This window comes from Vanacampus margaritifer, chromosome 5 (assembly GCF_051991255.1).
Source record: "Vanacampus margaritifer isolate UIUO_Vmar chromosome 5, RoL_Vmar_1.0, whole genome shotgun sequence".
NCBI classification, from domain to species: Eukaryota; Metazoa; Chordata; class Actinopteri; order Syngnathiformes; family Syngnathidae; genus Vanacampus; species Vanacampus margaritifer.
In genome coordinates this window covers 14,996,326-15,016,025 of record NC_135436.1, presented here as the reverse complement: position 1 = coordinate 15,016,025, position 19,700 = coordinate 14,996,326, and the positions used below count along the sequence as shown (strand labels likewise).

General features: G+C 38.7%; 1 protein-coding gene across 2 annotated transcripts; it reads left to right on the top strand.

Annotated features, from left to right (window-relative positions):
• Window positions 1–175: 175 nt before the first annotated feature.
• On the top strand, window positions 176–18,453 carry cwf19l2 (CWF19 like cell cycle control factor 2). 2 transcript variants are annotated; one of them, XM_077565699.1, is made up of 19 exons: window positions 176–273; window positions 703–813; window positions 1,375–1,491; window positions 1,701–1,817; window positions 1,983–2,102; window positions 2,518–2,611; window positions 4,369–4,484; window positions 4,644–5,100; window positions 6,225–6,456; window positions 8,784–8,889; window positions 9,859–9,957; window positions 10,952–11,080; window positions 11,929–12,066; window positions 13,807–14,019; window positions 14,696–14,812; window positions 16,695–16,850; window positions 16,923–17,003; window positions 17,169–17,270; window positions 17,555–18,453. In XM_077565699.1, the coding sequence occupies exons 1-19, from the start codon at window positions 181–183 to the stop codon at window positions 17,693–17,695; spliced, it is 2,739 nt and encodes a 912-aa protein (XP_077421825.1). In that variant the 5' UTR covers window positions 176–180; the 3' UTR covers window positions 17,696–18,453. The 2 variants fall into 2 exon arrangements, with proteins under 2 accessions (XP_077421825.1, XP_077421824.1); XM_077565698.1 differs by having other exon boundaries at window positions 4,366–4,484.
• Window positions 18,454–19,700: the final 1,247 nt, after the last annotated feature.

Sequence of the window (19,700 nt, the reverse complement as noted above, 5' to 3'; positions counted from 1 at the left end):
AGCGCTTGCAGGTTTTTGGTTCGGGGATTTGCTGTGGGATATCATTGCACAGGAGGTGGTCCAAGAGTTTTACAATCGGTATGGCTGCACTATTTTCAGGCGTCACTTGCTTGCTTTGAGAACTACAAAGCCTCTCCAACAGCCGTAAACAATTTACGACAATGCACTTACGGCAGTGTCATGGCGGCGCATGCAGTTAGTTTTGAGAGTTCAAGCAGCCTAGCTGATCGGAAGGACAGTAAACGACAGGCACGACAAGATGTACTTGAAAAGGTACAGTCTAACAATAGCTAACTATTTATGTATTTCAAACCCAATTTGACTAGCGTCGAAACGTATTTGTTGATACCACCCTCACACAAGCTAGCAGTAGGCTAATGGCTAATGTTATTGTCATCGATTATAGACAAAACTGTACAAACACGGATGAAGCTGATAGGGCTCGCCGGCTGTGTTTGCCCGATGTTTTATGTCTGGCAGCTACGCCGTGTTTACAGTGCTTGTTATCTACCGGTACTTGCTTTCAAGCTGTGTTTACAGCGCTCCCTACACAGAGCTGATGATGCTTCTAGTGGTGTAACCTGTCAACACATTATCAACCCGGCTCATTTGTGTTTTGCTCCTATAAGAGCATCTTCGTTTCTTTATTTAATTTTATTGTTTGTAATTGCATCTATTGATTCTGTTTCACCTACTGTTTAGGCCAAGCAACAGTATGAGAGAGAGGAGAGGAGGAAGGAGCTGAAGAGGCAGAGAGGGGAAGACACTTGGATGCTCCCTGAGGTCACCGACAGACTGAAAGAAATTGAGGACGTAAGGCACAACCTTTTTTCCCGCCTAATGTTTAGTAATCAATAACAACTGCTCACTTGCTGAAAAGCATACGATGATGATGATGAGGGTGAGGCTAAAATCAAACTTTGATAGATGGAGGCCAATAAAACAAATGGTAGTAGGTCTAGACTACTGAGTCAAAGAAGGTACGTATAAGCCGCACCCACCAAAAAGCAAAACAAAACAGACCTTTCTCCACATGTAATCACTGGTTTATAAGCTGCATAGTAAACATAAACACACAAGAAAAAACAGAAATTGCCAACCTTCCTGGAGGAAATAAACAGCACAAAGTAACAGAAGTGAAAATAATGTAAGAGCAATAAGATAAAAAAAAAAAGATGAATGGGTGATACTAAACTAATAATGAATAGTGTCTGATCCAAAATGTCACAAAAATCGAGGCCAAAAAGAAGACAATTTCATGTAGTCATTAGTACCAGTTCAAGGATTTTTTTTTAAAAAGAAGTCAGTAGCACCAGTTCAAGGATTTTTAAAAAAGGGCACACCATAAAAATTCCACCTGCATTTCCCATACAGGAAACCTCTGTTAAAAGCAAAAAGAAGAAAGAGAAGAAATCTAAAAAGAAGAAGGAGAAGAAAAAAAAGGCCAAGAAGGCGACAGAAGCTGCAGATGGCTCAAGTGACAGCCCAAATGTGAGTTAAATAAATCCTCTAATTCATTCATAGCATATTGGAAATCAGAACAAATGTCATTGTTAGAAGTACAATATTACCCCGCTAAACCGCAGCCCCACCATTTTTGTTGTAGAACAATAATGCAATTGTCTAAATTGCAGAAATCCTCACTATATTGCGGTGTTTCATGGTTCTTTATCTTTCTTTGGTCCTGCTTTATTTGGCAGGACTCACCTGATGAGTGGGTTGAAGCTGAGCCTCAGTCACAGCCTGCAAAAGCCTGGAAGATTTCAGAAAAATGCAAGTCTCCAGAGAGCAATGGCGACTCAACACAAAGTGTCCAAGTACTGATTCCATTCCACTCCCAACAGTGTTAGGATATGTTAATGTCATTCAATAATTTAAAACAAATTAGAATATTCAGTTGGTTATTTGAAGACATTTTCAAGGTTGATGTCTGTTTTTCAATCTATCAATATCTTGATATATGATGTATCTTTTTCCTATAGCGAGATGAATGGATGACTTTTGACTTTTTGGCGATGAAGACTACATCCACAGCAGAGAAGAGAGCTGAGAAAGACAGACAGAAAGAGGAGGAGCGGGCCAAAGCTCATGCCATTGAACAAGTGTGTATAATGTTTAATTTGTTATACTTTTTTCTTCTCCTGTCTGCATTAAAGCACCTAATGTCATATGCGTAGGAGTAAGATGTGTTTTAATTTAATTAAGTCAGTCAATACAAAATTCAATACATCTTTTAATAAGTTAACATGTACCGTATGTTATCATGTAAGTGGAGGTGTAGCAATTGTCTATATGAGCCCTGCCTTGCCTAACAACGAGCCCATGTTGTCATTCCACCATTCAGCCAAAATCACCTGGGAGAGACTCCAGTTGTTAAATGAATACCTTTCTAAATAAATTATCATTGAGTTGCCTGGTTAACATTTTGGACAATAAGGATTGGGATAAGATACAATTCATGAGTGTACACTGTGTACTACAATTGTACATAATCATTTGTTGTGTTTTTATTTTTAGGCTGGCTTGCACAAATTAGAACTTAACCCGTACTGGAAGGATGGTGGAACTGGCCTTCCCCCAGAGGAAATGGCTGGTACTGCTGCACAAAAAGGTAACATTACTACAAGACTTCTATTTTGAGATTTTATTTTACAAAAAATAAATGGAAAGAAGGGCCAAGAGGTGAAATAAATAAATAAATACTAAAATTTAAATGTGCATTTAGAATATGTAAAGTAGTTCATCTTAATTATGAAATAATTTTCATTGTAGTATTTAATATTAGTCAAACATTTTTAATAAATAAATAAAACATGTAAATATTTTTTTACATTATTTAAACTATATTATTTACCAATTTTTAATTAACTGAATGAATTAAAGAATAAATACATTTTTAATAATCAATTTGGGGAAAATTAGATCTCTTGATAATGTAAATCCAGATTATTGAACGGATTGGGCCGTAGATGGCCCATGGGCTATGCCCACCCCTGTCATAGACACCCTTGATGCATCGGGGATTCTGGAGAAAAGGCAACAAAAACGAGGGTTGTAATGAAAAATGAGCTGTGTTGAGCTGAAAGACAATTGTAGGCATGTTTACTTGTTACCGATATCTACAGTATGTATGCTTCCTTGCAGTCAACACGACAAACTCACTTTCATCAGACTACACAACTGCAGAAATGGTTTTGCCTTTAAATTGTGTTTCTGATCAGAATGTTGTTTATCACGTCAAAATGATAATGGCTGATAGTTCTGGCATAGAAATGCATGCTATGCTAAAATTGAAGTATAATTTCCTATTACCAAAGGAATAACAAAAGTTCTTCAACCGCTACAGTGCTGCACTTTATTTGTTCTCATGTTGCTATCACGAATATCAATGGGGATACAATGTGTGACTTCTTTAACCTTATGAATTCATTCTTGAGTTTGTTGTTTTTATATATTTTTTTCTAATGGGATTTTTCCTGATACTAAAGGGTCCATCCACTACCCGACTATCGTGTCAATTTCCACAGAAATAAATAAATATTGTCTCTTTGCAGAGAATGTAAAAATAAGCATTTCTGCATAGAATTTTTTTTTGTGGTCAATACATGCACTGCACATAAAACAATCTAAAATAAAGTTCCTTTTTAAAAGTTCTTAAATTTAACATTATGAACGATCCAACTGAATGGCTTGGCTGGACCGTTTAATTCCAATTCATGTCTTTTGTCACACCCAATCCAGCTCTCGCAGTCTTTTTCTCAAAATATTTGCGGCCTGGAGCACATATACTGTATATCAGATCAAAGTTAGCTGCTTTTACATATTGTAGCTGGGCACCATGTCTTTGGCAATGTTTAGCGCAATTCATTTCATGTTTGCCTTGCCATGTGGAACACTCATGTTGTTGTTTCTTTACGATACTTAAGTTGTTTGACACTTAAAAAAAAAAAAAGTCAACAAAAAAATTTCACTAATTCTACAATGCTGATTGTGCTTTTGTGAACTCATTTTAATCTTTTCACCACCATGTTGTTAGTGGAAGCAATGTATGTCAGCGGGGATGGGCTTTAAAGTATGGAAGCCACTAAAATAAGATTTTTTTTTTAAAATTATACAGATAACTAAAACTGAAATAATCACTTACATTGATAAAATTGATTAATCACCCAAAAAGCCATGTTTCAAAAGCCTTAGGAATGTCACACAGTAAGTTATATTGCTATCTAAATGTAATGGTTATGGAGACCAAGCCCAAATTTCCATCCTAGTTGTTGGTTCACGTGTTTCACAGCATACTACAAAAATTAAACTGAATTCAGGAAAAGAAAACTACCTTTATTTCAATGGGAACAATCAATCTTCCAGCAGGTTCAGTTGTGAATGACGGCGGTCTGAGTTGGCTGAGGAAGAACTACCAGAGGATGGAGGAGCAAGCAGAGAGAGAGCAGCGCAGCCTGGATGATGTGGTGGCAGACCGATACGGCGTAAGGACCGATCAATATCACACTTACAATTCACATGTTGCTGGATCATGGAAAAGCCAACACGATGATTGTAGCTGACAAGGCGATGCTCACACAATGAGGCATCCACTTAGGTAGACACAAATACTTAGTTTTTCATTTGTTGTTTTTTTTTTGCAGTCAATGAAGGAATTCCAGCAGCGACTTGCTGAGGCAGAAAAGGCTGTTTATGGACATAAAAGCAGAGGAGAAGGGAACAATATGTTGAAAGGCCGGCGATTGGAAGGAAAGGAAACCCGAGAGAGGTGGCGGAAAAAAGGAGAGGAGATGGAGAGAGATCAGTGGAGGAGAAATGAAAGAGCATTATCACCTTCATCCCACGAGAGATATTCTGAGAGGGGAAGTTATCGAGAAAGAGGGAGAGATGGAGACGGTGGAAGAAACCCAAACAAGGACGAAGATAGGTATAGGGACCGTGACAGAGAGAAGGAAAGGGATAAAGAGAGGGAGAGAAGCAGAGATAGAGAGAGGTCCGGTGTCACATCCTCATCTGAAAAAAATGGGAGTCAACGTTCTTCCTCCCTTGGGTCACTGAAAGGCCGTTTTCTTAAGCCCGCAGAAGATGACGACCGCAAACGTGAGTTATCTCTCTCTGATTTTATTTTTATTTTTTTAAATATTGAAGTAACAAGCCCTTATGTGGCTCACATTAATGTGACATTTTAAAACAACTATATATGATAACCGATTTGATTCATATTTCGATTCATGGGGTGCACCATGATTCAAGGACGGTTCGATTGTAAAGCGAAATGGTTCAATTTGGTCCGATTCAGTGGGATTATGATTCGATTCGATATGTTACGGCTCAGTTTGAAAAAGTTATGATGTAATGAGTTTACAACCCAACCCAGTACTACAATGCTAAAAAGCACTGCCTGAAAATAATTTAGTTATTATTACTGTTGTTAGTTTCAAGTTATTTCAATGAGTGTTATCCGCTTTTCTTTCATTATTGGAAGCACACAATTTTGTATACTGTGCATCCCAATTCTTTCCATTTGTGTGCTTTTTCAAATGTACCATATTTATCCCTTTTCCAATCACCTCATAACCAGCATGTGAATGCTCCCAAGATGCAGGCCAATCACAACACAGTGTGAAGGTCGGGCAGCGGCAACACACAGATAAACAACGTTAAATGCAGTCGGCCTGGATAGACTTGGGGTTTGGGTGGTTCAGTGTGTCAGCATTACCGGTACTCCACTGGGAAACATCTGCAATCTTTTTTTTCATTTCATTCATTTAATGGCCTGTGCACCTCTGATGTGCCATATTTACAGCATTTAATGGTTGATGTGTTTGCTGTTACGTAGTTTCACAGGTGGTGGTGGTGTTTTTTTTAGTCACTGCAGGGGCGTGTTTGGTTAGATTTAGTCTGTGTATTGCAATGATGTCAATTGTATGAGCTATCTCTCTGTTTACAGTGCAGTTGAATTGACATATTCCCGATTCATCATGTCCAAATATGTATTTTTGTTCCTCTTGATGCTGCAATGCCAAGACCATTTGCATATTTTCATTCTTTCAACTTTGAGCGAATAGTTTGGCGAATGGCATTTTGTATTTCAGTGCATAAAAAGACAGTATTATTATATATTTTTATCATGTCACTTACTTTTGCTCACATAGCATTTTGTTAATTTCTACATGATGATGTATTCATTTGCCTTGAGAGTTTCAGTATGCTTTTTGTTACAGTTTCAGAGCGCCCTCCTCATAGAGCTCGGTCCTCTATGGGATTCTTAAAACCCACGTCAGACGATGAAGATTCTGGTCTACAAACAACAAGTGCTATGGCCTGGAAGAAGAGTGGCGGTCCCGCTCATGAGCCTGAAAGTTTGGAAAAATCTCAGCGGGACGAGGTGCAAGATGCTGCAAAGCTAACCCTGGCTCCTTGTGATGACATAGCTGCTGCGACGACAAAATCCAGGTCAGTTGTCTTTTTTAACAGAAAGAGAAAATGTGTGGAGCATGTTTTACTGTTGAATTTCTTGAAGGGGACTTGTTTTGGAAAATCTACTGTGAGTGCCTGATCAACCAAGAAGCAAGTGTGAAATTACACAACGAAGTAACATTTTAATGAACTGACTATTTCTGAAAATGGGTTTGTAAGCAAGCTGTTAAAGTTTTGGCTCAACTGTGTGATGTCACATTTATTATTGTGCTTGCTGAGGTGGCCCCTGCATTATTTTCTATGAACCAAACCAAACGATGGCTTGTGAATAACGCTCTTAACGTAGAAAAGACAATCCAGTATTAGTGACTGTCAATCCCTGACAAACAGCAAACATGAGAGTGGGCACACATTAATTACCACGGTACAAACCCCACCACAACTAAACCTTTCCATAAATCTGGCCTGCCTGTGTTTCTTCTACTTATGTTCTGTTTGAAGGCACCTGCAGGAATTCTTCATATGCCCTGCCTGCAATTTTCCACGTTAGTCATCATATTTCCAGGATAATGGTTGCCTCTATGGTCTGTCAAAAGGAAAATCTGTGTCTGGTTAAAGAGCAACAGATCCATCTTTATACATGGGCTATTAAACTCATCCTGCTGTGTCATCCTTTAAGCAACTGTCAGTCCATTTTTTTTTTGGGGTGAAATTAACCATCACACTTTAGAGAGTCTTTGCGACATTTATTGTGATAAATCTGAGAACTATTTGTCTATTATTATGTCTCGCTGTCTTGTTTCAAGTAAATTTATTATAGAAGTACATTCCACTTTCTGTAAATTGGACTATTGCAACAAGTATGAAACTACCGGGTGGTAATATATAGTATAAATTATATTTCTCAGTTTTGATTGTGATTGAGAGGTAAACTGTTTATTGTGGTTGAAGTTTGCAGTGGTGCACAAGTCAACTTTTTATATAGCGCTTTCAAAAGAGCCACAGCTGTCACAAAGTGCTTACAGAACACATAAAATGGCAAATGGACTGCTTTTTATCTTCACCATATGGTGCCCAAAGTGCTTTACAAAGCCTCATATTCACCCATTCACACACACATTCATACACACCAGTAGTCAGCTGCTGGCATGCAAGGCCCACTATGAGCAAAGGGTTCAGCGTCTTGCTCAAGGACACTTCAACATTGTCACAAGGCCTGAGGATCGAACCCACAACCTCGCGGTCGGGAGACCACCACTCTACCACTGAGCCATTCCATCTCATATAACACAACACATAATATAAAACAACTATACTTGATCATGCTGGGGTGTTTCTAATATTTTGACCTTATCGTGTAGTGAAGAAGGTCAAAAATTCAAAAATTTATTTGAACTATTTCTAATAGTTTAACATTTTTGTCCAGTTTTGTTAACAGGAGTATGAAAACCCCCAAAAAAAATATTGTACATTTAAAACAGATCTAAAATTTGTGAATAATCGTGAGTTAACTATTGAAGTCATGCGATTAATTACCATTACAATCTGTTGTTTCTTTTTCTTTACTGTAAACTGCAGCTGGACGGAGTCCAGGAAAAAGTTCCCCACGGGGAAAATAAAAGTATATCGTATCGTATCGTATCATAATTAAAAAAGGTAATCGCCTGACGCCCCTAATTTTTAATAATCTTTTATTTTTTCAAAAAGTATATATTTTTTATGTCTAGGTTTTCATACACTTGTTAACAAAAGTGGGATTTTTTTTAAACTAATAGAAATAGTTCAAATGAATTTTTGACGTTTATAGGCGTCAATGGCAGTGAATGAGTTAAAACACAAAACAAAAACAACTTTATTTACCAAGAACAAATAAATTACCCAGAATCCCATTTTCCACCTGACTTTACTTTACAATGCCATCTGCCTGATGCCAGGTGATGAAAACACAGTAAAGCCTTTTTAGTAATTCTTTATTTTGCCTCGTATGCCCTCGTTTGGGTAAATTGGCAAACAGATTCCCTGCAGCACGAAAAGAGTCTTAAGCGTTTTTCCCATTGCATTCAGCAATGAGAGGTGTAACAACCCAGAGCGTGGCTTTACAGATCTTAATGAATCAGAACAGATAAACATGGTGAGAGATTAGAAAAAGACAATTACCTTCATGCTCCACATAACTTCCCCCATTGACATTTAGAAATGACGGGAGACTTTACTAACATTTTCCATCCATCCATTTTCTTTTTCAAAAATCAGTGATACAAGTAGTTCCAAATATCAAATCACGCGTTCAGTATTCAGCATTTGCATATTTTTAGGACACATTGTTGCCTTTTTCTTAAATGTGTTTTTCTGCTTGCTTCAAGTGAGAGTGGCAGTGATGCAGATGAGGAGGAGCTTCCACTTCTCTCTGAGGAAGAGATGAACAAACTGGGCGCCAAACTAGTCAAGGCTGAGATTATGGGTAACACGGTAAATCAGCAACCTGAATTTTAATACTGAAATATGTTTTTTATAGCTTAGCATTTTAACAATCGTATCTTGGTGAAACTCGACACACTTGATGACAATGGTGTTTATTGATCTTTACCCTTCACTCCCCACCCAGTGTGTCTTTTCACATCTGTGCATAGATCAGTGTCAGTGTGGCTTAATACTGAGCTCTCTCATACAACACACACACATGTTTCCACTTCACACTAATCAATCTGACCTATTCAGACCACTTCCTGTGTGTTTTTAAGTGCTGGACATAAAAGTATTGGTTTTCTGGACATGAAGGTAGCGATCTGTGGAATGTATTCTTTTAAATTAAGCCTCTATATTAGAATTTTTTTTTTAAATCAAATCGTGGCCTGCCAACATTTACATTGCAATCTCACTTGATCTTCATTGTATTCTATTCTAACCGCTGTATTTCTTAATTTGTGTCTCTCCGGTTAACCGGTGACCAATCGACGGTGTAACTATAAAATGAATTAGGGCTTGATGATATGGCCCAAAAATAAAATTTAGATTTTTTTTTTCGGTCATTCAGGACGATTACGATTTGAATCAATTTTAATCTAATAAACTCAAAAAACATTTATTCAAAGCTTTCATTAATTCAAAAATAATTCCAGTGCAAAATGTTTAGACAACAATAATGTATCCTGATTCAAAATCAGTTTTTACATAAACTTAACAATAATTTTTTTGTGCTTAAATGCCACAATTAAGTAGTTGGTAGCTATTGTAAACATGTCTTGTCAACCACCCATCCAGCATTGAGCAAAATTACAACTCACAAAAACATTTGGATGGAACTGATCATAAGAACAACACCTTTTAATAATCCAGAAGATTCCATTTTTAAAATGATGATTAATGGAATTAATTTGATTTGGTGGCCAGCCCTAAAATGACTGATTGCAAAATAAATATTCTGTGACTCTCTTTCAGGCCATGGTTGAGAAGCTGAAGGCCCAGTTGGATGCAGCTCACAAAGCCAAAGAGAGCCACGCGGCACGAAAGCTCCATGAAACAGCAAAATCTAACCAGGTCTGAATATATTACATTTATTAGTCTTTGTCCCATGGGCATAACAGTAACATTTAATTTAATTTGCCGTTTCTTGAGGTTTTAGGAAGATTAATATATTATTAAAAGTCGTGCTTTCAAAGGCTTTTTACTGCTAAACAGAAACATTTCAGAACAGAGAGAATGGAAAGATGGACTCATTGCAGAGGTGAACAAAATATTGACAACCACTATCAACTGTATTTCATGTTCAGTTTAATTTCCAATTATTTTCTTGTTACTATACAGTATGTGTATTTATGCATACTTAAGAGAACTTGTGTGAGTAATTCAGGTCATGGGAGGAGAGTTATGAGTTCACACTAACCTCCTCATGGCATTGCTGTAGATTTTCATGTTGTGAGTAATGGTATGCAAGTTGGGGCAGATTAATCGTAACTGTGATAAAGTCCACTGCAGAACTTCTCAGAAAAGAGTAATAGTTCTTAAGTTTTAGTGCACTTATCAGCTAAGAGGCTCACTAAGGCTCAAAGTGATGGAGTGCTCTTGACCTGCGCTCGTTGGAGGTCCTCCCAGTCTGTCTTGTTATGGAAGCTTTTTGGCTCATCTTCATCTTTGGCAGCTTTGACTCAAGTTCATATTTACATTCTAGCCCGAATGGGTGTTGCCTCGCAAGGTCTAACTCATGACTGGAGGACATGATATACTTTATTTCCTCCCTCCTTTTTCCATTTAATCTTTCCATCACTCCAAGAGTTTTTAAAAAAAATGCTTTGCTGAGACCTGTGTCTAATGATAAGTCGCCCGCGCTTACACAATCTGATTCCCTTTTGAATGTGATTAATATAGATATGCGCGAAATAGATGAATGATGTTACAACAGCAACAAGTTTAATGGATGCATGCAAGATACAATCATACTTGCTACAACTTTAACATGTTGTAACTTTGGGGGAAGTGATGTCACACAGAGGAAACGTTTCAAACAAAAATATATCTATTCTGGGGTTCTAAGGTGGCGGGCTGCTCGAGTGAAGACCGGGAGGTCCTCTTATTCAGAACTGATCACTCTGGTCAGGCCTGGCCTGTCAAGCCCCTGTCAGGACCTCAGGAGCCGCACGGAGGACGTCGGAAGAAGAAGGCGGTAAGGGATACACAACAGAACAAAAAAAATAAAATATGACTGCTGCCAAACATCATTTAGTGATGAGGAAAGCACATTCAATATATTTTTTACTCCTCTAGATGGTGCTGTTGGTACATTAATAAGTGCAATGGAAATCGTGAAACCGAAAACACCCACTAACTATGGCCAGCAGATAGCAGCATTGTATCTCTTTTCAATGGGCTCCTGGTAGTATGGAATTACAATGAAACATGACCAATCTGATGTTTTTTCAAGGATGACGTGAATGATCAAAGCCTTTGTCACATTAAATCAATTTCACATAGTGTCACTAAACAAAAAATATTAGTGTCAAAGTAAGTCACTGTTGTGCAGAAAATGTATCTTTTCACAAAAAGCTTTTTTTCTCTTTATGTTTTCAATTTTTGCTCAATGTCACTAAAATGACCTATTTTCCAATGGTGATTACTAAAGAACGGAATAAGGTCGAAACATACTTTTTTTTTTCTAATGAAAGAATGGAACGTTATCTTTCATTTAGTATTCAATTTAATTTGGCTGGCATTGTCGGTTGTTTTTTGGATAACGTGTGGCAGTAAAAGAGTCCATGTGGATCTTGTATTAACGACATATAAATGCTTATGTAGGCTTTACAATCCAGAGGAAAATTAGTGGTGATTAATGGAGATTATATGATATCATTATGCAAATTGATGAAAGACAGAGTGATATTTGGTTTACCTAGTGAGGGAGTTGGTTTCATCAAAACTTGAAAATCTTTTAAATATATATATTAATAGCTGATGTACTGTAATGTGAACATGCCGTTAACTTGTTTTGGGCATGTGCAAACTCACTCTGTCCAGATTGAGACTCACGTTGATGGGCAGCGGGTGAGGTTCTTCCAGGATGACGACAGTGTGGGTCTGAAGGAGATGGTCAGGCGGGAGAAGATGAGCTCAGCACAGGATCAGAATGCCCTCTACTCTCGAATGGCTGCCAAGGTAAGAAGGCACTTTTATCACAAACGGTGCAGTGCTTAGCGTGGCACAGCAAAAATTGTGACCTTGAAGTTTTGTAAGCATTGGCTATACAAACATAATTGAAAAAGCAGCCTGGCATCTTGAAGATAGGATTAGTTATTTCCCTAGCCTGGCAATTTAAAGGGTCCAAAACATGCTGTTTTAAGCCCCTCCACAGTTAACTATTGTTGTGTGTGTGTGTGTGTGTGTGTGTGTGTGTGTGTGTGCAAGGTTGGCCACACCCTTCATTCTCTGATTGATTCAAACCATGATGTGTCTAATGTGTGTTGTACAGTAGTTGAACCAAATGGATTCCGTTCAGACTGGTCTTAGTCTTAAGCGCTGCATGTCTTGTCTCTCAGGAATATCCATTCCACATGTACGCATATAGAAACACCCATCCTGCACCGATAAACTGAGAGTCTGCGACACTAAAAATATTCCCACAGTTACTATGGCAGTGCTTCTATAAATATCACTTATAATCACAGTTATTGGGAGTGAAAATCGTTTTTCTTCCAACTCTTCTTTCCCAGATCTCTATCACCTCATTTGTTCCACTCAATTGCTTTTGCTCTTTGTTTAATTAGCAGTACATTCCTTGTTTATGCGTGTTTCCCTCAAATTCTCTCCTGGTGCTCTTCCCCAATTGTGTTGGATTAGTGAACCAATCTTAGCCAATTAAAATGATCTAAGTACATCAAACGAGAATCGTCAATAAAAGAAATTCACTGACATTTAACATGTAGAATGCAGACTACAATATAATTAAAATATGCAGCTCTGTGTCTTTGCATAATCTTTTTTACATCTTAAAAGAACAGCTTCAAAATACAGTCGTTATGATAGTACATTGGCATGTAAATGGAGAGTAGTACCTCTGAGATTGCCATGGCAACACTAGATCACCTACTTTAGTGCTTTACAATAATAGTGTTGGTCTAAAATTCTCTAGTGTGCCGCTAGCACTCAACCTGCGTTAGTGTTCAGAGTTGTTGTTTTTTATTTTTTTATTCCAATTTGCCTCAACCTAGGTTAATGCAGATTTGTATTTGCCACAGTGTCTTAAATTAGTTTTCAAATCCACACTCCGTTGGCATCAGTGTTCATTTTAATGTCAGACACAGCTCTTCACATCCAGCTAAACGTTTGGAGGCTATTTGTTATGCAGCCTCAATAATGTACATGCTTATTATCATGTATGCAATTTTATGTACAATTGCAGTGCAGTTTTTTTAATGGTGGGTAGGGGTTCACACACCTTCCCACAATGTCACTAAACTAATCAAATTTTCAGTCTCGCTCACTCCCCCACTTAGTCACATACACACACTTCAGCTGTGCTTGCCTCTCTCGCTCGCTCTCCACCTCTCTCTGTTTCTCTCTCTCTCTCTCTCTCCTCTCTCACTCACACACACTCCTGCAATCTGTTGCCTGGTTACCATGACAACAAGACTGAGTTGTAGTAGTTGAGTCGATACTCCGTGTTCTGCAACTTGCTGTCCATAGACCAGTGCACGCACGCACACACACACTGCTCCACCACCTACAAACCTTACGGTGAAATAGTCACTAATCATCTGCTGAAATATATTACAAATCATATAATTCAAAAATAAATCCAATGTCTTTAACACCCATCTTCTGTCTTCACTGCCTCATGCATTCCCCTGCGCTTTTCTCCACCACCGTTACTCGATCGTGTTCCAATGGACCCTCCAGATGATGGGCAAGACAGACGGTGACAACTACACTCTGGATGACATGTTTGTGTCAAGTGCGGCCAAAAAAGAGGGCGAAGGAAGAGAGGAGGAGAGGCTAAGGAACCGAGCTACCGAGGAAAGTCGGAGGCTGGCGACCACCATGGAGAAATGCCGTCACTGTTTCAGCAGCCAGGAACTCCAAAAGCACCTCATAGTGGCCATAGGGAGCAAGGTAATTCATCGGGAATGTTTGGTCTTCCGAAGTCCATAATGGCAATAATTAATGGCATTAATGAAAAGCTCGGCCAGCAGTGGTGTCAATGTTTTTCCTTTAAGTGCACACCAGCAAATTACAGTAGTATCATGTAGTAGGGAGTAACCGATGGTGTTTAAAAAAAAAAATATATTATCCAGAGCCGATGCCTAGTAAAAGTAGCGAAGGAGGCATCTTTGGAGTTGAGTTTTATTTGCATTAAAAAGGATAATGTTGGTATAAACATTTTTGATAATACAAACTTCACTATTTTTTTATGAATTTAAGCATGTTTATCAAGCAGCGTTTCAAGTTTTTTTAATTTTATTTTTTATCTTTGACTCCCAGGCTCCAAGTTAGTAAGTTAAAATAATACTTTAAAAAATAAATAACGTCTTTCTCTCTTTTACAGTGCAATGTTAATGGCTCAACAAACATGCTGTTTTTTGGATTTCCTATGATGATTTTGAAAATGCTATTTTTTCTGCCCTAACCAGCGAGGAGTGACTCATATAAAATTTTGCTGAAAACATTAACTGTACGCATTCACATTTCTTGATGGCCAAAGTTGCAACAGAAACAAATGTAAAACAAATGTGTCTTTATAATAAACCCAGTGCAATGTCCTTATGTATACTTGCTGTATTGTATCCAGGTATACCTAAGTCTACCTGCAGGAGTGTCCATGACAGACGGCCACTGTCTCATTTGTCCCCTCCAGCATAACTGCTCCGCCACCACCTTGGATGAGGATGTCTGGTCAGAGATACAGGTGGGCCATTTAATTATCTGTTATTCTATGTGGCAGTGGTTCTTAACTTGAGTGCAATCAAACCCCAGGGGTTCGGCGGAGGTTAAGACACAGCCCAGACTCAAATGATTTATGATGATGCGCCCCGCTTGGCAATCATTGGCTGCAGGAGAACAAGCTACATTGCTTGGCCTATCAATGCTTGAGGGAATTTGGTGCGCTCAGATGTGGCTGTTGTCATGTCTCATGATTTCTTTATTATTGGAATCCCTTCAAACTACGTCAAGCAAAAAAAAAAAAGTGGCTGGACGAATATGTGCAATATGAATTCAAATGTGGACAGAGGTGGGTCGAGTACCCAAAAATTGTAATTGAGTAAGAGTAGCACTACTTCAAAATAATATTAAGTAAAAGTCGAAAGTAGTCATAAAAAAAGCACTCAAGTACAAGTAAAAAAGTATTCGCTAAAAAGAATACTCAAGTACTGAGTAACTGCTTGAACATGAAGTCAGATTTATTTTTAAAAACAATGTCATCAGACAGACAAAAACATGAAAATATGTGCAAATGCAAAAATCATAAAATAAAAAAACACACTTTTTGAGCTCGAACAACAGTGCAAGCATGCACAATCCATTCATAAATTGTGGCGTAACTCGCTCGACGCTGCCTCCCAGTCTAACGACCATAGGTGTCCGTTTCTTAAAGCGAAAGCACCAAGACGTTGTCTTTCAGTTGACCCATTTGGGTTCTCATCATGCCTGCCTGTCTTCAACCAGGGCCGCATTTCCTGTGTATAAGGAATGTGTCCGCGGAAATGTTCTCACACAGTCAGTCAAGCGGAGCGCTTACGTGAAAATACGGTAAAGCTAATGTATGAATGGGGTGGTGGGTTACGACTCAATATAGCGGAGTAAGAGTAGCGTTTCTTCTTCACACATCTACTCAAGTAAAAGTAAAACTACTCTTAGAAGTATTTTTTTCAATAAATGCAACGGAGTAAATGGAACTCGTTACTACCCACCTTTGATAACAGAATGGTGTTCCACACTGTTCAATTCTGGGTCCTCTGCTGTTTTCATTGTATCTGCTGGCCCAGGGTTCCAGCTTAACAAAACAACGGTGGTTGTTTTATGTGCTCTATAAATGTAGCGTTGAGTTGAGTTATAGAAATGCCAAGTTGAGCAATTCTAGGCCAGCAAAACTAAAGGAACACAGCGCTGTCTGATTTCAAGGTGAAGACAAGCCAGATTCAATGAAAAGGTTGCTCTGCCTGATCATTTTGTTCACCAGTTAACCTTATATCAATGTCTTGCATTTGAAAAAACACTCTATTTTTCAACAAAAAGGGGTTCAATGAAACTGGTGAGGTTCAGTGGCGGCGCCCCGTTGCTTTTAAAATGTATTCCGTTACAGTTACAAGTTACCTGCTATGCCATAATATTAAAGTAATGTAACTTAATTACTTTGGATTACCGAGTATGCTCATAAAGACAAAATACAAATAAATATCACCACAATATATATTCTAAACACTGCACTGCTATATGGTAATCAAACCGATTGCTTGCACATTACTGAGTTGACTTCCTTCCTCTGTCCGTCCGTCCGTCCGTCTTCTTCCGCTTATCCGGGGTCGGGTCGCGGGGGCAGCAGCTTTAGCAGGGAAGACCAGACTTCCCTCTCTCCAGCCACTTCAGCCAGCTCCTCCGACGGGACCCCAAGGCGTTCCCAGGACAGCCGAGAGACATAGTCTCTCCAGCGTGTCCTGGGTCGTCCCCGGGGCCTCCCGCCGGTAGGACATGCCCGGAACACCTCCCCAGGGAGGCGTCCAGGAGGCATCCGAACCAGATGCACGAGCCACCTCAACTGGACTGACTTTCTTCCTGTTTGTGTTATACAGCTGTTCAGACGCAGCTTGGTGCGTATGTTTGAGTCCCAGGAGCTGGACTGTGTCTTCATGGAAACGCACATGAACCCACGCAAGAAACGGCACATGGTCCTGGAGTGTATCCCGCTACCCCGGGAACTGGGTGATATGGCACCTATATACTTTAAGGTATGTGTGTTTGTATTTACGTCACTGTAGCCAAACAGTAGTTGTGTGTCATCTCATGTGTCTGCCCCCCAGAAAGCGATCATGGAGTGTGATGAGGAATGGGCCATGAACAAGAAGGTCGTTGACCTTTCTTCAAAAGACATCCGCAGAGCTGTATGTTTTTTGCCTTTTTCTTTGCCTTCCTGCTCCCCTAGCATCTTTTTTAACTAACATTTTAACTTTGTGCTTCATGTTTTTTTGTTTCTCCCTCATTCCTCTTCATTCATTGTCCTCTGTCGTGAAATGCTTTACGCCTGGTTAATTGTTTGTGCGCTGCAGGTTCCCCGAGGGCTGCCCTACTTTGCTGTCGACTTTGGACTCCAGGGAGGGTTTGCTCATGTAATTGAAAATGAACAGAAGTTCCCACATTACTTCGGCAAGGTCAGTTTATACATTAACTCTTTCACACGATGTTCGCCCTTTTTGTTCTTAATAGAGGCTAAATTGAGATTATTCATCTCTGTGTGTGTAACTCCCTTTTTGACTTTACAGTTGCGACCAGCCTCTCGCAAAACAGATAAGATTGTAAAAGTAGTTTTTGGGAGATTAAAATTGTCACATTGTTTAAAAATATTCCTGCAGTTGAGTGAATCGAAAATGAAGTCAACCTTCCTGTACTTTAAAACAAACTGTTTGAGTAGGATTACTCTTGCTTATCATCACAGGAAGTGGTCGGAGGTATGATGGATTTGGAACCGAGGATTTGGAGGAAGTTGATACGTGAGAACTTTGACGATCAGAGGAAAAAAGTCCTGCAGTTTGCCCAGTGGTGGAAACAGTACGATTGTACCAAGAGTGAGGCCTGAAAGGACACATGCAAACACACACACATACGCAGATTGACTGTGGAGTAAACCTTTAGTGCATCATGTGCATACACTATTGCAACCATAAACCTTAAAGATATTAATTACTTTTACAACCTGAAACATTTTTCCTGAAATACACATGAACAGATAAGAGGATGCAAATATATGTAATAAATTTCCCCCTTTTTTTTCATTTTCTCATTTTTACATTTCAACAAATAAAATATATAATCCATACATCAGTTTAGCTGCATATTATAAAAATGTACAAGCACGCCAACTAATATACAACATCAAAAATACAGTGCTCAGCATTAATGAGCACACCCCAAAAGGTTTGTAAGAACACCTTTAGTTTCCTTTCAGAATTAAGATTTTTTATGGGATACTATACGACAAAATACTCCCCCAAATGTGGGCCATTGATTGCAAACAAGATTTAATTAGTACACTCAAAAAAAGTAGTTTTTTAATTAAATGTATTAAAGAACATTATGCACCTACAGGTAGACCCCAAGAAAAACACAGGTCATAGAAAATACTAGATGTAGTATTTTTTGTTGTGGGTTGCATTACTATTTTGCATTAGTTAATTTGATTAAATTGAAGATTTTGTTTTTTCTATGGATTCTATTATCAACCTTACTTTCATATTGTGAGTTAAGTGCATATTCTACAGAAAACAATTTGTCAACATTTTGGAAATTGTTCTTATTTTCATTGAAATATTGAATAAAATCGTACAAATTTCCGAAGGGGTTGTACTCCTATATGCTGAGCACTGTATATACTGCATGTTGTATCAATCCTGGATTTAGCTGGATTTCCCCCCCCCCCCCAACCACCATCACTTGACAATATTTCAGGGAATAAAATGAGTAAAAAAATTGAGCCAGAGGAGGCGGTGGGAGACATCAATGAATATGGATCCATAATTTGGAATGTGTGGCCTTGGATTCTGGTTTACACTTCAAAAACAAATGACATTTATCAGATCATTATGGGAAAAATCGTTTGTATATATATGATTGATCAAAAAATAATTAATATGCAGGCTATAATATGTCTACGTGTGGTTATTGATCAAAACCAGTACAGTAATTTGATTGAAACAGGCCCAGGCTCCTGTTATTTTGCCTAAAGGGATTTCATTGTTCCAATCATGCGCAGCTGTCACTTAATTGTTAGAGGTTGCAGTGTCACGACAGCCTTCCAGCGGAGAAGCACGGCGCCGTCTCCCAACCCTCACACAGTCATCTCCTCTTACAAGCAATCAGCCGCCTTGCCCCCCGAATGTGCCCTCATCATTTCTTTCACTCAGGATACTATTGGCTCTTTGATTAGCTCATCACTGCAAAGAGTCACCGGAGTTCACATTGCATTGTGGGATCTTATGTGTGTGAATATGCAGCTATGCATTTGCATATGCAGAAAGTTAGCCTTTGGTTACAAAATCGCAAATACAAAATCTGACGAATTTTTTTGCTTCACATTTAAGGCTCTAGTTCAAGCGAGCGATGTGGCCGATGACGACTGAAGTGGACCATTGCAAAAATAATTTCAGTTTGCGACTCTTCACTGCACAGCCAGCAAATGAGCACCGCACATTTTGGGGTTCCACATCCAGTACACTATACGGTATTTTATTTATGTTTTCAATTGAACCACAAAAACATGATGCGATTGTCGAGGAAGAAACAGATTGCCACAAAGAAGAAATGAGTGACTATAAAGGAAAAATCGTGGATATTTTGGAAGGCTGTTGGCAATGAACATTATTCATTAAGTGTATTTATGCGTTTCAGCGTCATCACAAGAGTGAGTGATTGGTTGCCACATGATATTAAAGGTATTTAAGTTTAATTACTCACAACATTGAAGTTTAGCTACTTTACGGTGCTTTCTTTCTTTTTTTAAGATGAAAACTTTGCGCTATAAAAACAAGACACACCTCAAGTTTTAGACTGAAATCAATGTCAACAAGGACACGAAATGAGAGAGA

Excerpts from the sequence above, each read along its gene's own strand:
- cwf19l2 (XM_077565698.1), top strand. The coding sequence starts at position 181 with ATGGCGGCGCATGCAGTTAGTTTTGAGAGTTCAAGCAGCCTAGCTGAT. Across the intron at positions 274-702 it reads GACAAGATGTACTTGAAAAG|GCCAAGCAACAGTATGAGAG; the intron begins GTACAGTCTAAC and ends CCTACTGTTTAG. Across the intron at positions 1,492-1,700 it reads GCTCAAGTGACAGCCCAAAT|GACTCACCTGATGAGTGGGT; the intron begins GTGAGTTAAATA and ends TTTATTTGGCAG.